Genomic DNA, 18167 nt, shown 5'->3' on the forward strand with positions numbered 1-18167 from the left:
ATATATATATATATATATATATATATATATATATATATATACATATACATATATACATATATATATATATATATATATATATATATATATATATATATATATATATATATATATATACGGAAAGCTAAACGGAAAGGGCTAAACTGAAAGCAGGTTGTCCGTGGTTGGGGTGGGAAGATGTGCTAAAGAAAGATTTAAAGTAAACTGGAACTTCCTGGGAGGGTGTACGGAGGGAGACTGAATAGATTGGGATGGAGGAGAAGTGCGCGTATCTGTTAGCCTCAGATGGCTTGGTGTTACGGTGAGTTGTTAGTAGTAGTTGTATGACGAACAAACTACTTACTTTCAACAAAATGTTTCTGCTTTCTTGCGTGACGGCTACCGAGGATACTAGATCACAAATTGTTCTGTAAAGTCCAGGTTTTATTTTTTCGTTCTTGATTATTCGCTTCATTGTCCAACTCAGATAAGTAAGAATCAAAGTCAAAATGTTGGAATTTAAAGAAGGGAAACTCTTCACATTTGGAATCGTAGTCACGAAAACTGACAGAGCTAAAGAGAATAAGGGATAATAAATAAAACACTTCATAAAAGAAATGCCAAGAGTTTGATAGCAAGTTGTTGTAATGTGGCCTCTATTTTCACCAGTGGTTATAAAGTGTTATCTATAATCGCTATCTGTAGTGAAGTTAACTGAAATATATATATATATATATATATATATATATATATATATATATATATATATATATATATATATATATATATGTTACTGTGATCTCCAAAATCTGCTTAATATCGACATTCACCGGTGAATGTCCGAAATTCTTTTTTTTCTGCTTGAATTCAATTAGCTTTGCGAATCTCAGTCTTAGTCAAGCTTTAATAGTAAAAGCTAAAGTTAGGTTAGGCTAAATTATATTATAAATCTCAGAATTGGGTTAAAAATATAACCCAACCTAATCTAACCTGTCACCAACCTTACACATCACTTCAAAAGTTGACTGGCAATGCTGACTAAATTCAAGGAAAAGAAAAGAGTATTTCGGACATTCCCCGGTGAATGTCGAAATTCACCAATTTTAGATATTTACGGTAAAATATATAGCCTACGCTTACGCTCAAACCAATCTGATATAAAACAAAATCTGATATAAAACAAAATCTGATAAAGGTGGCGTATAGTTAATACAGTTACAATCTAAGAATATTAAAAGCGACCCCTGTTTTACTTTGGCTTCTGTATTTATAGGCTGATTGAAAACCTAAAGTTTCTTTAGCACTGGTGTCCTTATTTACCAGAATCCATCATGAGTTTCGACTCTACTTGTTCTTCACTGAAAAGATTTATTTATTATTTATATCAAAAGTGAATATTTGGTTTTAAAGGACTAAGGAGCTATTGACTTGTTTCAAGGACTGTTTCAACAATAAAAATATGATATAGTTGTTTATTACCCTGTAATTGCTTCATAGAATCTACTCGCATAAAAATAAGTATGTATCAAATATCACTATATAGTTGTGCATTAACTAAAAATAACTAGAAGGCTATAGCTTTGAATTAACAATCATGAAAACACATACTTATTTTATATAGTTGGTCTTTAAACAAGGATTAACTTGAAACCGTTTTTGGAGGTTGGGAGTACGTTAATCTGCGTCAATATATACGTAAATATGTGTCAATATATATATATATTGACACATTGACAGTCACATTGACACATTGATATCAATCAATGTGTCAATATATATATACGTAAATATGTGTCAATATATATGAGTCAGAGGAATATGTCAACTGTCACAAACTACTGGTCCTCATGTCAGGGGCACAGTTTTGGTTTTCATTTTTGGTGTGAGAGGGGTGGGGTGGGGATATTAAGAACGTATAGACAAATTGTAGTGTGCCGACAAATAAGCTAAATTAAACTATACACATAAGGTGAATTCCAAGTTGTCATTGCTGTGTGCCGACACTTTGGAACTTCGAGGAGGGGGTCAACCCTGTCTCCATTTAGCTGTGCCACTACCTCATGTTGCTGGAAATATACCAATAACAGTAGGTTATTCTAAGTTACGTTGTTCAACGTGGATCACCGAAAAGTTTAGCTGGTAACTTCGAATATGAGTTGGAGGAGTGTGAACTCATATAACGTAAAACTTCCAGTTATAAAAATTTGTTTATTGGATGATGTCTATTATATATATATATATATATATATATATATATATATATATATATATATATATATATATATATATATATATATATATATATATATATATATATATATATATATATTTATATATCATGAAAAGAGAAATCACCAATATATATATATATATATATATATATATATATATATATATATATATATATATATATATATATATATATATGCAAAAAATAAGAAAACGTCAAATTAGTACATAATCAGATTACCAAAATCATGACCAAATACAAACTTTGGGCCGTGAGTGAGATCGGAGGGTTCTACTCTCGACCTGGTAACTCTTACCTCAAAAGGTAACTCTACCTTTGGGAGATGAGTGAGACTCTATCTACCTGGTCCAGGCAGATGGATAAAGAATCTTCCACCCTGGGAAAACAGAGCTATCTATCGTTATTTCATCGCAGCTATATCATGGTCATCAGAACGTCAGACGAAGGAGTATCTACTCCCAACGCTGGGGTACAGCCCACTCAATACGATCCATTTCAGATTCACTGTCGGACTCTAATACGCCAGTTGCGTCTGATTTACAACTTAAATCCTCTCAAATGTTTTTCCTGATACGATGCTAAGACGTTTGCACGTGACGTTCCTCACAGATCCGTCAAATCTGCACCCTTGCAGGACAACCAATAAAACTTTGCTGACATTGTTCGTAGACTCTTCCAGAATTCACTGGTCGAGAAGTAGGTGGTTTTGGCGTGACAAGCAATTGACAAAGCCATTCTTGAGATTTGCTTTTCTGTTTTTTTGCTAGACTTTTCAGGAGTAGCTTCATAGGCGGGGAAAGTTTGAATTTTCTTACTACTGTTTTTTTTCGAGTTGTCAGAGTTACCGCAGTACATTGGCTTTGATGCTCTCTTTCGAGTTCGAAGGATGTGAGTTCAAGTGACTTTGTGGTAACGTTATAATAATGTATTTAGTGAGGTCATCGTTCTCACTGAAATCTCGCTTAAATATGCTTTGAGTTGTCAGTTCTGTAACCGCCGAATATCTTCTTCCAAGTTCTTTTCATTGGAGCGAGAAAAAGATACATCAAGTGGTTGCTGCTTACAAAGTGGTTACAATTGAAAAACAAATATATATACCAAAGTTTTTTTTCAAATTCTTTACTTATTTTTAACATTCTTTTAAAAATATCATTTTTTTTTCTTACTCCATAAAGATCAACATAAATTCTCTACAAGAAAACTAATCACATTTTTCTTTATTAAACGGCTTGAACTTTGAATGAACAATTGAATATCATTGACTATTTTAATTAATTAACCTCCGGATCTGATTTAATTACAATAATAATTTCAACTACTTTAATTTTCATCAATTGAAAGTTTAAAATTCAATTTAATTGATCTGAAATCAAAATTAGTACGAACTAAAAAAGAAATGTGACGCTAACGAATGGAGGGAAGAGACTTTCGGCTATATTTGTAACGCCAGCAGAATTCGTTGCTTTCATGGGCCGATGGCAAAAGCGAGCAAAGGGAGGGGAATGACTTTCCTAGCATTAACTATATAGTCAACAGTACAATGTTACCATCTATAATTTTTGTAATGTCTATATTTTCAATACCAGAGTTCTTTGATTTTTTTTAAACCATATGAAATCCCACCACCCAAAATACTTATTAAAGAGTAGGAATGGGACAACGTGCTAAAAGACTCACCCATTGTCATTGATCAAAATTATACAAAATGTTCAAGTAAACAATTGAATCACAACCACATCAATTTACAACCACAATCAATTAAATCACAAGATCCCAACAACATCATTTTGCTCATCAACCTCAGCACAACATATCATCAACCTCAAAATCACAACATCAGCCTCAACATCACCATAGAAACTTTATCAAATTGTATACTAAAAAAGAAAGTTTATGCATCTTTTCGTGTCTGTATTCGGTAAAGCTATAACTGATTCTTTGCTCCCCAGGTCGGGGTTCTAACCGTCTGAACGGTCTTTTAGACATAACGGTCTGAAACTGAGGGTAGAAGCTTGCTAGTTTTACTACTTGACTTCAATAAATTAACGAGAAGGACATAATAGTATCTCCATGATAGCACAGCAAAATTCACGGTTATGTTAGTGCTGCTCAAAAAGAAGTGAGAAAAATGAACGCTGAGATGATCGATTACCTCCCAGGACAATACACAACCTATAAAAGCCATAATTCTGTGAATGATAAACAGGAAGGAGGAATTGAATTCACGGCAGAATTTCTTAATCTAATGCAAACTGCTGATTTGCTACCCCGTGACTAAAAATTAAAGAATAACATGATAATTACGTTATCACGTAATTTGGATGTTTTATTTTCAGGATATTTCAGGTATGGGCAGTGGAAAAAGCTGGGTTGTTACTAAATTGTTGTTACTAAGCCTCCTGGTACTTTATACGTGTGTACATACCAAACTGTATATACAGGCCACTATATAAAGACAGATAAACATATTCTCTCAGGCATGGAGAGGCAATTCTAACCTCTATTTTGGTAAAATCTTCACTTTCTTTTTCATTATGGACACCGGTAAGCAGACCAAGGTTATTTTCCCTTCTCTCGTCCTAGTAAACGAGAATATAAAAAAGTAAAAATAAGAAAAATGACAATTCATATCTTAAAAATTTGGTAAGAACAAAGCTCCTAGTGGCACTTCCTTTTTCAAATTTCTTGGAAATTATTTTCACGATAAACTTCTATTATAATTATAAGCCTATGTAATAATTATCATTTCTCAACCATCCTTAAATAGAACATTTTTATCGCCTGACAGTGCTTTTCAAATATTTTGAATTTTAACTTAAGATTCACGATGCGAGATACTATGACGTGACGCTATAAACCGGGCAGCTAAAATTTCTAGTAAAACTTCGAACTTTACAAAACTTCCAAAAGAAACTTTAAAATGTAAAATGCTTGGTTGTCACGATTTCTTAATTCCAATTCTTTTCGAGGAGGAACTATGTCTCAGAAAAAAAAAACTTAAGATTAATATTGAACTAAGAAGGGTTCTAATAATCTTCAGGAGTAGATAATCTAATTGTTATCTATGATTTTTAGAAATGTTAGAGAAAATAGCAGAATTTACTGGAGCATCTGAAACTTCAATACGTCTATTAATTTCCATTTTGCTTGGATACCCCTTCTCGTATATTTACACGAAGAAGATGAAATATTTCGACATTAGCCACAAACATTTTTTCTTTTTCTTGTCTGGTTTCTGCATCGGTCTTTGGAATTTTGGCTTTGATATAGTACATTCATTAGTAGCTGTTCTAGTCACATTCATATCTTTGCAAGTTGCTGGAGGGAAATCAGCCGCTGTTACTTTTTCGTTTGTATTTCACATGGCTTACCTCCTAATCGGCTATTGGATAACTGCCACAAACGAGTATGATATTAACTGGACAATGCCACATTGTGTATTACTATTAAGACATATTGCTTTAGCTTTTGATCTGGCTGATGGAGAAATCCCAGAGGAAAAGATGTCTTCAGATCAAAAGAAGAACCATCTCAAAAACTGCCCAACTCTCTTAGAAATCGCTGCTCACACTTATTTTCCAGGTGGGTTTCTAGTTGGACCTCTGTTTAATATGCGACGGTATCTCGACTTTGTCTCGAATAAATTTGAGATAGCAGCTACTGGCCAAGGTAATAATATCAAAGCCGGTTTCATTCGCGGTTTGACCGGTCTTTCATACGTAGCTATTTATCAAATCGGAGTCTCATTTCTGCCTGATTCATTTATCACGAGCTCCTCATTCTTAAAATACTCATTACTTTCAAGACTTTGCATTGCCGGAACTTGGGCCAAGATTTCACTCTATAAGTATATTTCTTGTTGGCTCATCTCAGAAGGCGTTTGCGTAGTTTCAGGTTTGACTTTTAATGGCGTACAAGATGGCTGGAATATGTGGGATGGATGTGCCAACGTCAAACTGCATATCTACGAGAATATTACCCAATTTGGGCAAATGGTACGATCTTTCAACATCAATACCAACGTTTGGGCAGTCCAATATGTATACAAAAGATGTCGGTTCCTTGGCAGCAAAGTGGCATCTCAACTGATAACCTTGGCGTTCCTTGCGCTATGGCATGGCTGGCATAGTGGCTACTATATGACCTTTTTCAATGAATTCATTATAATCAAATGGGAAAAAGATGCTGAGTTCATTATTTCCAAAAATCCTCGACTACAAGACTTTCTAAGTCAAAAGTCAGTGAAAGTTGTGACCTATGTCCTATTGAAAATTTACATCAAATTATTCCTAGGCTATGCCCTTGCACCGTTCCTGCTGCTTCAGAGTGAAAAATGGTTGCCCCTTTATAGTAATCTGTATTTTCTAGGTACTTTTTTCTTTCTTTCTTTGGATTTTGTTTTACCTGTCTTTGGTCGCTTCTTGATTCCCACCGTCCCGAAGCCCGCCAATAAATCCCTTCTTAAGAAGACCATGTAGCAGTTTCCTGAAAACACAAAACCGATTGAAACAGATAGCTCAGGAGGTTATCAAATTTTTACAAGCCACGAAATCAATGAATTTTGCGAGATAATTTTACGTTTCTAAGAAACTCAAAATGCTTAGTTTTCAGTAAAGCGGGGTATATTCACAGGAGGTATTGTAAATCTCTAGTTGTTAGTTTTTGATCATATAAGTCTGCATGGTACCCTTTTCATGCTTTTCAGCATTTCTTGCACTATAAGAATACCTTTTTTGGTGCCATATGGCACTTCATGATAGAGCGCCATATCGAAACAAATTTACAAATAACAATCAGATATGATAAAGAGATTTAAGATGAGCCATCAAACACCACAGTTTTATGTTACAGTAGCCTACTACTTTGGCTATTCAGCCAACAATTTATGAAACTTACAAGGGAGGGGGAGAGTACAGAAAAAGATGAATTGTGGAACTTAGATTCAGGGGTTTTCGACCGTGGAGTTTATGATAAGACCCTTTTTTATACTGCCTAATTTTTCCATTTATGACATGTTACCACAAAAGTACAATTTTTGATGCCATATGGTACTTATGACAGCTATTCTGTACAAAAAGGTACAAAAAGGATGTAGATACAATTTATTCTTCTCGGCTCTTCCATTCCGGATATGGCCCACAAAGTGCAGTTTTTAGGTACAATATGGCCCCTGATGATATCCTTATCAAGTCAAATTGAAAAAACAAAATTGATTAGGCATAAAAATTATCTCTCAAACGCCCAACCAGCAGTGAAGAAAAGAAAAGAATAAAAAAAGATAAGAGGACATCAGCGCTAACCATACAAAAAAAGATTTTCCTTGTTCTTCAATTTGTTTTTGGGGGGGGGCTTTAATTTCCCTCTACGGGTTTTATCGACAAGCAACCCAAATGGTGTAGTTTCATTTCAATTCGACGCCATTTTTGAGCGGTTTCAGGGTATTCCATTCAAAATTTCTATAATTTTTTAAACAATATTTTAAAATTAAGATTAATTGAAATAATAGCAACCATTCCTTGATGAAATGGTAATTTACTCACACTAGGCAGTTTTATTAAAAACGCATTTCTACTATTGGTCATGATTCGTCCATTACTAGGTTGCAACTATCCCTGAACGATGATTCGTTTTGATAATGCCATGATAAAGTTCTATCTGGCACCAAAAATGGGCTATTTTGGTACCATTTCTAGAGTTATTCTTTGTCCAAGGGGCACGGGTTCGATCCCTATCGTAGCCAGTTATTCAATTTGGGATGGGGGTCAGTGGCGTGACTCTGTAAGCTCAGCCAGAGTCAACCCAGCTCATATTGGGCACCTGAAGAAATCTGGGGAAGGTAAGCAGGAGGGGTGTTCGAAAGTAATGGATGGCTGGCCCCCAGCCCCCCATTGGCTGGAAGCCATCATTGTACTTCCTGGCTGAAGGGCCAAGAAACTGAGATCAGCACCACCGGTTTGGATCTTGAGGGTCTAGTACCGTCATACTTAATTTTACTACTTATTATTATTATTTTTTTTTACGTTCTAGAGTTGAAAGACTGGCAAGTACTAATAGGGCACCATTACAATCTTAGATGGGGTAAGGGGAAATAAAAACTAAAAATAAACTGCATTTAAAAAAATTCACTTTAATTAAATTTTGAATTCAGCTTTGGAATGGAAACTGTTATTTACCTTAACGGCAAAAGTTAGTTATGAAGCCGATTTGTCGGAAATTTTGAAAAAAGAGCAGGAAACACTAATATGTTTATTTCTCTAATTTGTCATTTCTCTAGCTCTATCAAGGCACCCAAGCATCATAGAAACCCACCCAAGACCTCGTTTGAAGACAAATGCTAACATATGCATAGATGCCTACACGATCAATACACCACCATACATGATACATGCTTACATACATGATACGTATTACGATGTAACACCATCGCAAGATGCCAATTACATAAAAAAATGAAACTTCTTGTTTCATTTCCGAAGTAGATAAGCTTCGAAGGCAAATGACGTGCAATAGCACAAAATCCTTGATCAGATCCTTAGAATCAACTCTTGAATATGCCCCCCCCCTGATCTTTCTGGTTCTTGAAAATTAAGAAAAAAAAAATGTGAAAAAAAACTAGTGAAAAAATGTTTCCATTCAATTTCACAGCTTATTCAGAAATATTAATAGATTCAATTTACGTTTATGCAAATAGTATCCTAAACATAAATTATGAAAAAACGGATATTCAAAAAAGAGCTCAAAACCCTGATGTGCCATTCTTTTTCTCTCTCTCCTTCGCTACCTGGGTACTGGGAAACCATAGGAGCGTCGAAATGCGTAACCAAGCGACGTTCTGGCAGCTAAGGTTTTACTCTCCCATCCTATCAAGGCCTCCATGAGTTGGTCATTGGTTTTGATGTCCTATAGGCCCTTTATTTTGGGGGGAGGGGGAGCCAACACCCTCTCACCACAGATTTGGAAAATGTTCTTGTTTAAAACCTGAATTCCTCGTAACGATACGATTTTAATAATCAATCTTCACAAAATGTGTAAGCCCAAGAAGGAAAAATAAAGAAAGTATACCTTGGGCAATATGTTCTGTTTAGAGAGAATTTACATGCAATGATGTACAGTCGATAAAGCAGTTATTTAATAGGGTACGGAATATTTTTGCAAAAGACCAAGGATATGTCACATTGAGCAGATTTCGATCTTTACAAGGATTGCAAATAATGAAACTGGACTACAAAATCCTAAACAGAAAACAGATTGCAACGAGGATACAATTGAACGAAATTTTTTTCCGATTATCAACGTCTATCCAATAATTATTTTCCCATCTTTTCTATGCTGTTTCAATGCAATGGTCCCAGAGAGACTCATCTCTTTTCTCCTTCCTTTTTATTCGTATACACGCATTCTTTCCATTTAAGTATGAAGATTTAATATTACTGCTACTAACTCACTGCAACACGAAATCGCACAGCTGCGCACGCTCTTCCTCCATCCCAATCGATTAAAAACCTCTCTCTTTACATCCTCCCAAGAAGCTCCGATTTCACCGACACCATCTCACCGTATTTGGAGACGACCTGCTTTTCGTTTGGCCCTAAGCGGTTGGCCAACAAGGAAGATCTTTGGCAATCTGCCATCCGCAAAAAGGGTCCTATCCATTTTATCCTTAAAAATGAAAATGATTTTATCCTTTAAATATGAACTCATAGGAAGACGTGACCAAAACAATACAGGAGGGAGGGGGACAGTAACTTGTGTTGAACTTGTTTGAACTTAATGTTTGAGATAAGTTCAGTCATTCGGGTACCCAAAACAACCTGTAGTATATTTCTGTGGAAAACATCTAGCAAATTCTACTCCATTTTTCGGAGTGCCCATACTTGTTTTTTTTTTTTTTTTTTTTTTTTTTTTTTTTTTTTTTTTTTTTTTTTTTTTTTTTTTTTTAATCTACCCTACTTTCTATCTCTTTCACTACCCTACCTCTTTAATTTTTTAAGGCTCGTAGCATTTTACCTTTTGTAGTTTCTCCCTAAATTTTTGCTTGTTTATTCAAATATTTATCAACTTGCCCAAAAATTATCGCTCTTGATAGTTTGTGAAATTTTCTTAATGTCAGCGTGGATTATGTAAAGCTGACTCAGCAGAAAGACCTTGTTTCAAATTTCACTTTTCTAAGGAAAACAATTTATTCTGTGTCAGTTCGTCTTTCTTTTAATTTGAATTTATAATAAGATTAGACAGTTGTATGATGGTATGCCAGTTGTTATCTGTTTTATCATGAAAAGTAAAATTGATTCAGAAACGTTATTTACTAACATTTGTCCTCACGCTCTTGTGTTTTGACCTGTCTTTTTTCCAATACATTAGGATTCCTCTTTTGGTGTGCTTGTGTTCCTTTGCTCCTTTATTCCTGTTTTCCTGCGTCTTTTCCTGTTTTTGTTATTTCGTCTGATCCTGTTTCCGATCCTGTCCTCCCTTTCTCCTGTATTGCTTCGGTCTCCTCCTCCTATGGTTTTTTCCCTGTGTTTGTTCCCGCGAACACTTTCACTAGTTACTGTCCCCCTCCCTCCTGTATTGTTTTGGTCACGTCTTCCTATGAGTTTTTTCCTGTGTTTATTTCAGCGAACACTCTTGCGTTCTACGTTCTCGTACTCCTATGGCTTTTTTCCAATGTTTGTTCCGACGAACACTCTTCCGTGTTCATGTCCTCCTTCCTTCTTCTATTGCTTCGTTCTCGTGCTCCTATGAGTTTTACTGTGTTTGCTACCGTGAACATTCTTGCAAATTTACAATTTTTGAATTTTTAGAGATCTACGAGTCCTATAACATTTGTGTTTCGTTGTGACACAAATAAAAGACTAGCGACAATACAATTTTTTTGAAAAATACTTCTTAGTCCAATCCAAATACTTTCGACTGTTAAAGACAAAATAATTTTATATAATTTTCCGTTTCCAATAAAACTAGCCCTCTTCTAACTTTCTACGGCCATCCCTTCCATGCGAAGTGGTCAGCGAAGAAAAGCTAGGATCTCGTTCTTTATTGAATGCCCCTAAGTGGCTCAATAAGCCATTGCTTGCTTGTAAACCGGAAGAAGAAAATGTGTCGCGAACCTGCACAAATACTGCACAGAAATGCTGCAAAAATGCAGAAAACCTGCACAAATGGATAAGTCCGTAAAGATATAACAATTCAGTCTAAAAACTTTATGGACAATTTTTTCTCAACATCAGTTTTTGCAAGAGCATTGCAAAATTTATCAAAAGAAAGTCCCCTTTCTCTATCAGCATCTGCTTCTAGCATAATTCGCTCGGCCACATCAGAAATCTCCTTTTCATCAACGAAACTACCAACCATCATCTGAAGAACAGAAAGCAGCTCATCTTTCGTAATATAGCCATCACAGCTTTGATCAAACACATTGAATGCGAATCGAAGCTTTTTCATTCGTGATGTAAGGCCTTCACCATTCCTGTTACCGATTTGCTGAAAATGAACAAGAACATGAAGAAATTGCGGAAAGGTTATGCTGTTTGACCTCTCAGGAAAAAAAGAACTGATAATTAAGTCACCAATTGGATTGATTGCCAACTCAGGAATTCTCATGAAATCCTCTCTTGTTAAGAATCCATAATTCCCTTTGTCTAGGGATACAAAGCGACTATAAAGCCGTTCTATTTGGTTTTCAGTAAAGCCAGTTTCTTTTTCAATGTCGGCCATTTCTTTTGGTTGAAGCTTCTTTTTATGGTCTTTGAATATATCACTGAAAAGATTAGCAACGTAATGTCTAATGTATTCCATAATCAAACTAACACAAACTCACCAATGATGCTACCAATATCCTTTATTTAAAAATCAAAATAAAACTAAAACACCTTTTCGACATAATATTGTTCTCAACAAAATTCTTGAAGAAAAAATAATAATTCATTCACAAAAGAATTATGCAATTATTGATTTAATTTTAAATACACTTTTATATTGCAATACTCGTTTAGTCAAATGATAAAAATTGGATAAGTCATCACGGTTGTAGCAGTTGCTGCAACCTAGTAAAAGACGAACCCCAGCCAATAGTAACCAAAAGTTGAAAAGCGCGTTAAAATAAGAGTCCAATGAGAAAAACTGGGATCTGAAACTGATTCAACAATGGTGACTGTTATGTCGAAATCTTTAAAAGTAAAAGTTTACTGCGAAAAGAAATTTAAGATGATTTCAAAAAAACCTGAAACTCCTAAAGAATGGCGTCTGGTAGAAATGGAAAGTGCTCCATTGGAAACAGCCAATGGATAGGTCGAAAATATCATACGGGTCAGTCCCCGACCTTCAGCAGCCGGTCAGGGAATCAGTTTTTTGTTGTTGTTTGTATTACTGATGTGTCTCCTTTTTTCCTTTTTATTTCTCTTTTATTCATGAAGACTTCTTCCTTATAATGGCCATTTCACACCACGCCATAGGATCTATTACAATCGCATAGCTTAGGACGTTATGCTTTGCAATCCTACAGAGTGAATTTTGCCTGTAACATCACAGCATAGGTATTATAAGTAGCAAGGGGTTCCAGTTTTAAGAAAACCTATAGCCGCTACTCCTTTCTTCCTTTAATGATTTAAGTTGAACAGCGATTCCCTTAAGACCCATGATTTATTAATTTTCTAAGAGATGCAGGTGCATGTTACGCAATAGGGAATGTTTTCAGGTGTCTATTAAATTATAGGGAAATATCTTATAAGCAAAGTATGTTTCAAAACCTAAGAATGCAGGGAAAAACCTTCAGAGGTCCTGCCAAATCAGGTTTTCTTTGTTTGGTACATAATAGGGTTTGGTGTTATTAAATAGAGTAAGTTTTAAAAAACGGCAAGGGCCAGGGCTTGTTTACTTCATGATTTCTTTGCATGTTGCCTAACAGTTTCTCTAATTCTTAAAAAACCCATGAGATCCCGCTAAATCAAGATTTCTTTGCTTGTTACATAATAGGACGTGTTAGAGTCCGTTAGTCAAGTGGGGATGTAATCGTGCGTGAATAACTACATTTACTTCAGTATTGAAAAACAGTTGAGTGTGTCAACATCAGGAATATTATTCTCTAGTAATGGATACCTTTACTCTATTGGATATTGAATTCACTAGCAATGGTGAAATGAAACCTAGAGTGTCTAATGCTGCAGTAAACATTACAAGGAATTGACGGCTAACCCTAGAGTGGGACAAAATGTTTGCGCGATATGTTATATCACTAAGCAAATTTGGAAAAATGTTTGCTTCTATTTTCTAGAGTTATTTCTTCGAAGGAAAATATTTTCTCAAAGAATGCTTAACGATACAATGAGAAATGAGTCTCCGTCTTTGGACAGTTGTATCAAACTTTTACATCGTGGCTCCAAGACATTTACTCAATTTATTGATATATTAACTGAAACAAAAACAAAAAGACACTGCGCATCTGTCTGAAGATTATCCAGAGTTTCAGTTACTCCTCCCATGTCTCTAGTGATCCAATAAGCGATCAGCATAAACGACTAGTGATAGTAATGACTATTCATCTTATTGATAGCGAGTCAGTTTCTTTTTGGAAGTGTGACAGTCAACATTGAAAATGTTTTACACATGTCCATTATGTTTGTATACATTGAGCAACTGGTCATCCAGTGAGAATTGCACTATTATTGATGACTATAATGACAAATGTAGATTATGCGTTCCATGTAAATTGCATAAAGGATATGCCGTGCAAATTGAAGTCTGTAATTCCTGTTTTGAATAAATTTGTGACTCACCACTAGAGGTTTCCTATGCTCCAATTGTCACTATGATAAATGTGATCAATAGAAAAATACTTATCCTGGCATGATTTCAAAAAACCTTAAACGTGATTTCAGTTTATTTTTGAGAGACTAGTACTGTGAAGAAGAGCCTGGTTTACGCTTCAATTGCTGGAACAATAAGAGAGTCTGGTTTTCACGACATCACTGTGAAATATCTGCTACTATAATTATAAGCTTACTGACTTTTATTTGGCTGTTACAGAAAGTGATTCTTCATGTGAGAAGTGTCTGTGCTACATTGCTATGAATAATCAAATTGAAACGGTAGAATTTTACATTATGAATCAGAATAGTATTATTGACTTTACAAAGAGATATATAAAAATGAAGTTACATTAAATTGTAGAAAGTGTGAACCTGAATTGTATGCCAAGATGAATATAAGTTGAATCCTGACGAACTGCCACCGCTTATCGTTAACGATGGTTACCTTTACATAGAAGAAGGAATCTAAAGGACACAGAGTTTTTATAAATACAAGTTTTCTTAATAAAAAAAAAATTAAAATTCCTTTTGTAAAGCAGTTCACTCTTAGGGCTCTGAAATTTGTATTATACAGGTAAGAAAGAGTATTTTCAACAAGAAAGTCGTTCAGTCGAGGATTATCCCATAAATGCAAAGAAATTCACTGTAAGTATACCCACGACGTCGGAAAAAAAAATTGTGAACGAATACCAAAACTTTTGGTTAATAAACCTTGTACTCGCTTCGGATCTTGAACAATAGAATATCCTCTTTCCTCAGCAAAGTTATGAATGTGTAGAATGTATAGGGTAGCCCAAGAGGATCAAAACGTTCAATATTATTCGCTGTTTGAAAGATGCACAACTAATGCCTCGTCTTTACAGTTGATGGGCTACTATTAACAATGACAAGAGTATTGTTAGCACTTTGACTTTGTTCAGGGAAATCCCGAGGTATGCAATAGGATTTGGATTATTTGATTTGTGATCATAGTGCCGAGTCTAATAAAGCACTGCCATCAGGGATAATTGCCCAATAGGTTTCAAATACATTTAGTGAGATTATTGCAATACCTTCCTCTAATGGTTCGGCCAAGGTACAATCTAAATGTACTGTACCCGTTTGGACAATAGTCATATCTTGAGTAACGGATGTATCCTATACAATGATACCATGAGTTTTCGCAAACATTTCTTTGTTTATACCATTTTTAAATAATTGTGAATCTAGATCTACGGATTGTACTGTCAATTCATATATGCTCATGTAGTATTATCAAAGGATAAATTATAGAGAGGAATTCCATTCAATTTACAGACAAGAGAGGAAAGTCAAAACATTTAAAAATTACGTGGATAATTTGTCCACGATTGTACGGCACTAGCAATTTTTACAATAGTCAAAGCAAGTTTTGAGGGAATTTTACCATTGAATAATAATGAATCGGAGTAGCTACGTGTACCAGTAGCAGTAGGTCGATGATTCGTGATTGTATGAGGATCGAGCACTTTGACATTATTTTCCACTAACTCTTAAATTTTCAATTGCCAAAGTAGCAGAACTCATAACTTGTTGTTTTCATACATAGAGCATTGCTGGGATGAGAGAGACTATTACATAGGATGCAATGCCAAGTACTTCTCGAAAAATAAAATTGGACAGTGCAAATTATAGCTTTATATCAGTCTTTACATTAGGGGGGGATTATACCTCACGAGTTATTCTTCCAACAGCGTAAATCTTTAGTTGTCGTACCTCTAAGTATGATGGTAGTGTCAGTGTCCGTTTTATATTCATATCCAATAGCCATACCTCTCAATAGCTTATAGGGCATTGGGGTGATCAACATGAATTGTATATAGCTTGCATAATTTGAAAGATTGTTGCTTATGTTCACCAAAGTTCCATTTATGTAGACACTGATTAGTCTAAACAAGTCGTGTAGTACATAATTTTCATAGGATAGCCCCTCGGATGCACTTGGTTTTCATTATTGAATTTTTTGACAATTAATTGCAAGTTTATAAATGTGGAAGTCAAATCTATGAAATAATCTTCACTGGAATAAATTTGAAAATGTACGTTTTCAGAGAGCAGTTGTTGCGGATAAAACTTTTCATAGTAACCATGTTTTACACTCACATCAACAATTTCTGCATTGAAAAGACTTGGAGATTACTTGACTGAAAAATAAGATTCTTTGTGGTAAATATGCCATTTCTAGGAAAAGAAATCCTTTTTTCGATCTAACAGTTTGTACTTTTGGTTTCTTCTTCGACAAGATGATGTTTTATGCTTCCAACCTGAGTCGAGAAGGATGAGTGATGAGGTGTTTATCGTCCTTTTTTTAAACCTTTACCGCTTTGTCGTGATTTCAGTAGCTCGCCGAGGGATCGCGCGCCGGACTTAAGATTTTGCGAAATACTTTCTTTAAAATCCTTCCCAGAACCCCGATTATGTAGTGTAGAGGACGCAAACCAGTACAATATATTATTTAGCCAGGGTTAGACCAAAGCAAAACAACTTAGCAAACAAATTGCCGAGACCACAACCGGACATTGACGAACGACACCTATAATAGTCCATTCCATGACCCAATTGTCGTGATCTAAGAGTAGCAACATAGTAATCAATATAAGGACAAACAGAAGTATTTTTCAATTAGTCATCTCAATGAATGGGTCAAAATGAAATGTAATCACAGCCAAACTTTTTGTTATTGCTAAAGGATTGCCAAATTAACTTCTTAATTTTAACTGACAGAGCTCCAAATATGAAGTGTTGACTGGAAAATAATGAAGGTACTTTATTTTGTAGTGACGAATGTATTCGTGACTGGTTTTTCGTTCAGGAATACGTAAGAGGGGGACATTGGTATTGCCGACTCTCGATGTCTCGATAAAGAATACATGAAGGAATATGCAATTGTCCAGTGAGAAGCTGGATGCATAGTCTGCATTGATAACATGATCCTTGCCACTGAAATTGTTTGCTTTAATAATAGAATCTTAAAAACCAAGAGCCCCATGTAAATCCTTAGTGTGGAAAATTTTTTCATTCTCAAATGGGTTGGTAATGCAGCTTCTCCTCTATTTGGCTGAATAGTGGAATGTGAAGCCAACCTTTTTTCGACTTGCGATTTTTTTGTTGATAACTCGACACAGCTCATGAATGTTCTTGTATTCCTCACAAGGTATAGTAGAGAAAGGCTAATACTCAGAGTCAAAATTTTCCACCAAATCCTCGTTGGATAGGTCAAAGGGCCTTACTTTTATATCATACTAGCTGTTGGGGTGGCGCTTCGCGCCACCCCAACACCTAGTTGGTGGGGGCGCTTCGCCCCCCCCAAGCCCCCCCGCGCGCGTAAGTCGTTACGCGCCATATTAGTTACGCGCCATTGTAGTTGTGTCCCTGTGTACCACCTATGAATATAGATAGATTTATATATGTGTTTTAAACTACGTAAAACTTGCGAATATACAACATTCTTGGCTTTCCCATTGTCTGTGCATATACAAAGCCTTATGTACTAATAATGACGTCATATGCAAACTCTCTTTTTACAAACAAACAAACATGCATACACACAACTCGTTTTTATATAGATAGATATATAGATAGATACAATAGAAATTAACTGCGTAAAACTTGCGAATATACAACATTCTTTGCTGTCCAATTGTCGCTGCATATAAATAGATTGTCAGGTTTACCGACCCTCGAACATGCAACGTACAATTGTCTATGGGAAAAACAATCAGTATTAAGATCTAAACCACATTTTTCCAATGATTGCCCTTGAGCTTTGTTAGTGGTGATTGCAAATGCTAATCGAATTGGGAATTGCAATCTTTTAAATTGAAAAGGCAGATCCGTCGGAATCATGGGAATGCGAGGAATAAGAACAGCCTCACCCTCAAAAGGCCCTGTCAAGATTGTGGCCTCTAATAGGTTTTCCATTGTTTTTTTTTTACGGCAAGTCGCGTGCCATTGCAAAGCTTTGGTGGGTTGATATTTCTTAAAAGTATTATTGGTACACCTATTTTTAGTTGTAGCACGTGTGGTGGAAACCCTGAAAGATCCACGGAATTTAAAAATTCAGATGGATAATTAACCGCTTCATTTGGTTCCAAAACTGTGTCGACTGACTTGTA

The 18167-nt window shown here is 35.3% G+C and overlaps 2 protein-coding genes across 2 annotated transcripts in view; both read right to left on the reverse strand.

The window, feature by feature from the left end:
- The window catches only part of LOC136039537 (uncharacterized), a gene marked incomplete in the record, with an annotated part of 112814 nt that overhangs the window by 9549 nt on the left and 85098 nt on the right, over window positions 1–18167 (reverse strand). The window contains 1 exon segment of the mRNA XM_065723342.1: window positions 344–552. Within this exon segment, the coding sequence (XP_065579414.1) occupies window positions 344–552 (209 nt within the window).
- Window positions 10105–12126, reverse strand: LOC136039536 (calcineurin B homologous protein 1-like). The gene has a single exon (XM_065723340.1). The coding sequence runs from the start codon at window positions 12023–12025 to the stop codon at window positions 11417–11419; it is 609 nt and encodes a 202-aa protein (XP_065579412.1). The 5' UTR covers window positions 12026–12126; the 3' UTR covers window positions 10105–11416.

The sequence above is a fragment of the Artemia franciscana genome, chromosome 19 (assembly GCF_032884065.1).
Source record: "Artemia franciscana chromosome 19, ASM3288406v1, whole genome shotgun sequence".
Classification (NCBI taxonomy): domain Eukaryota; kingdom Metazoa; phylum Arthropoda; class Branchiopoda; order Anostraca; family Artemiidae; genus Artemia; species Artemia franciscana.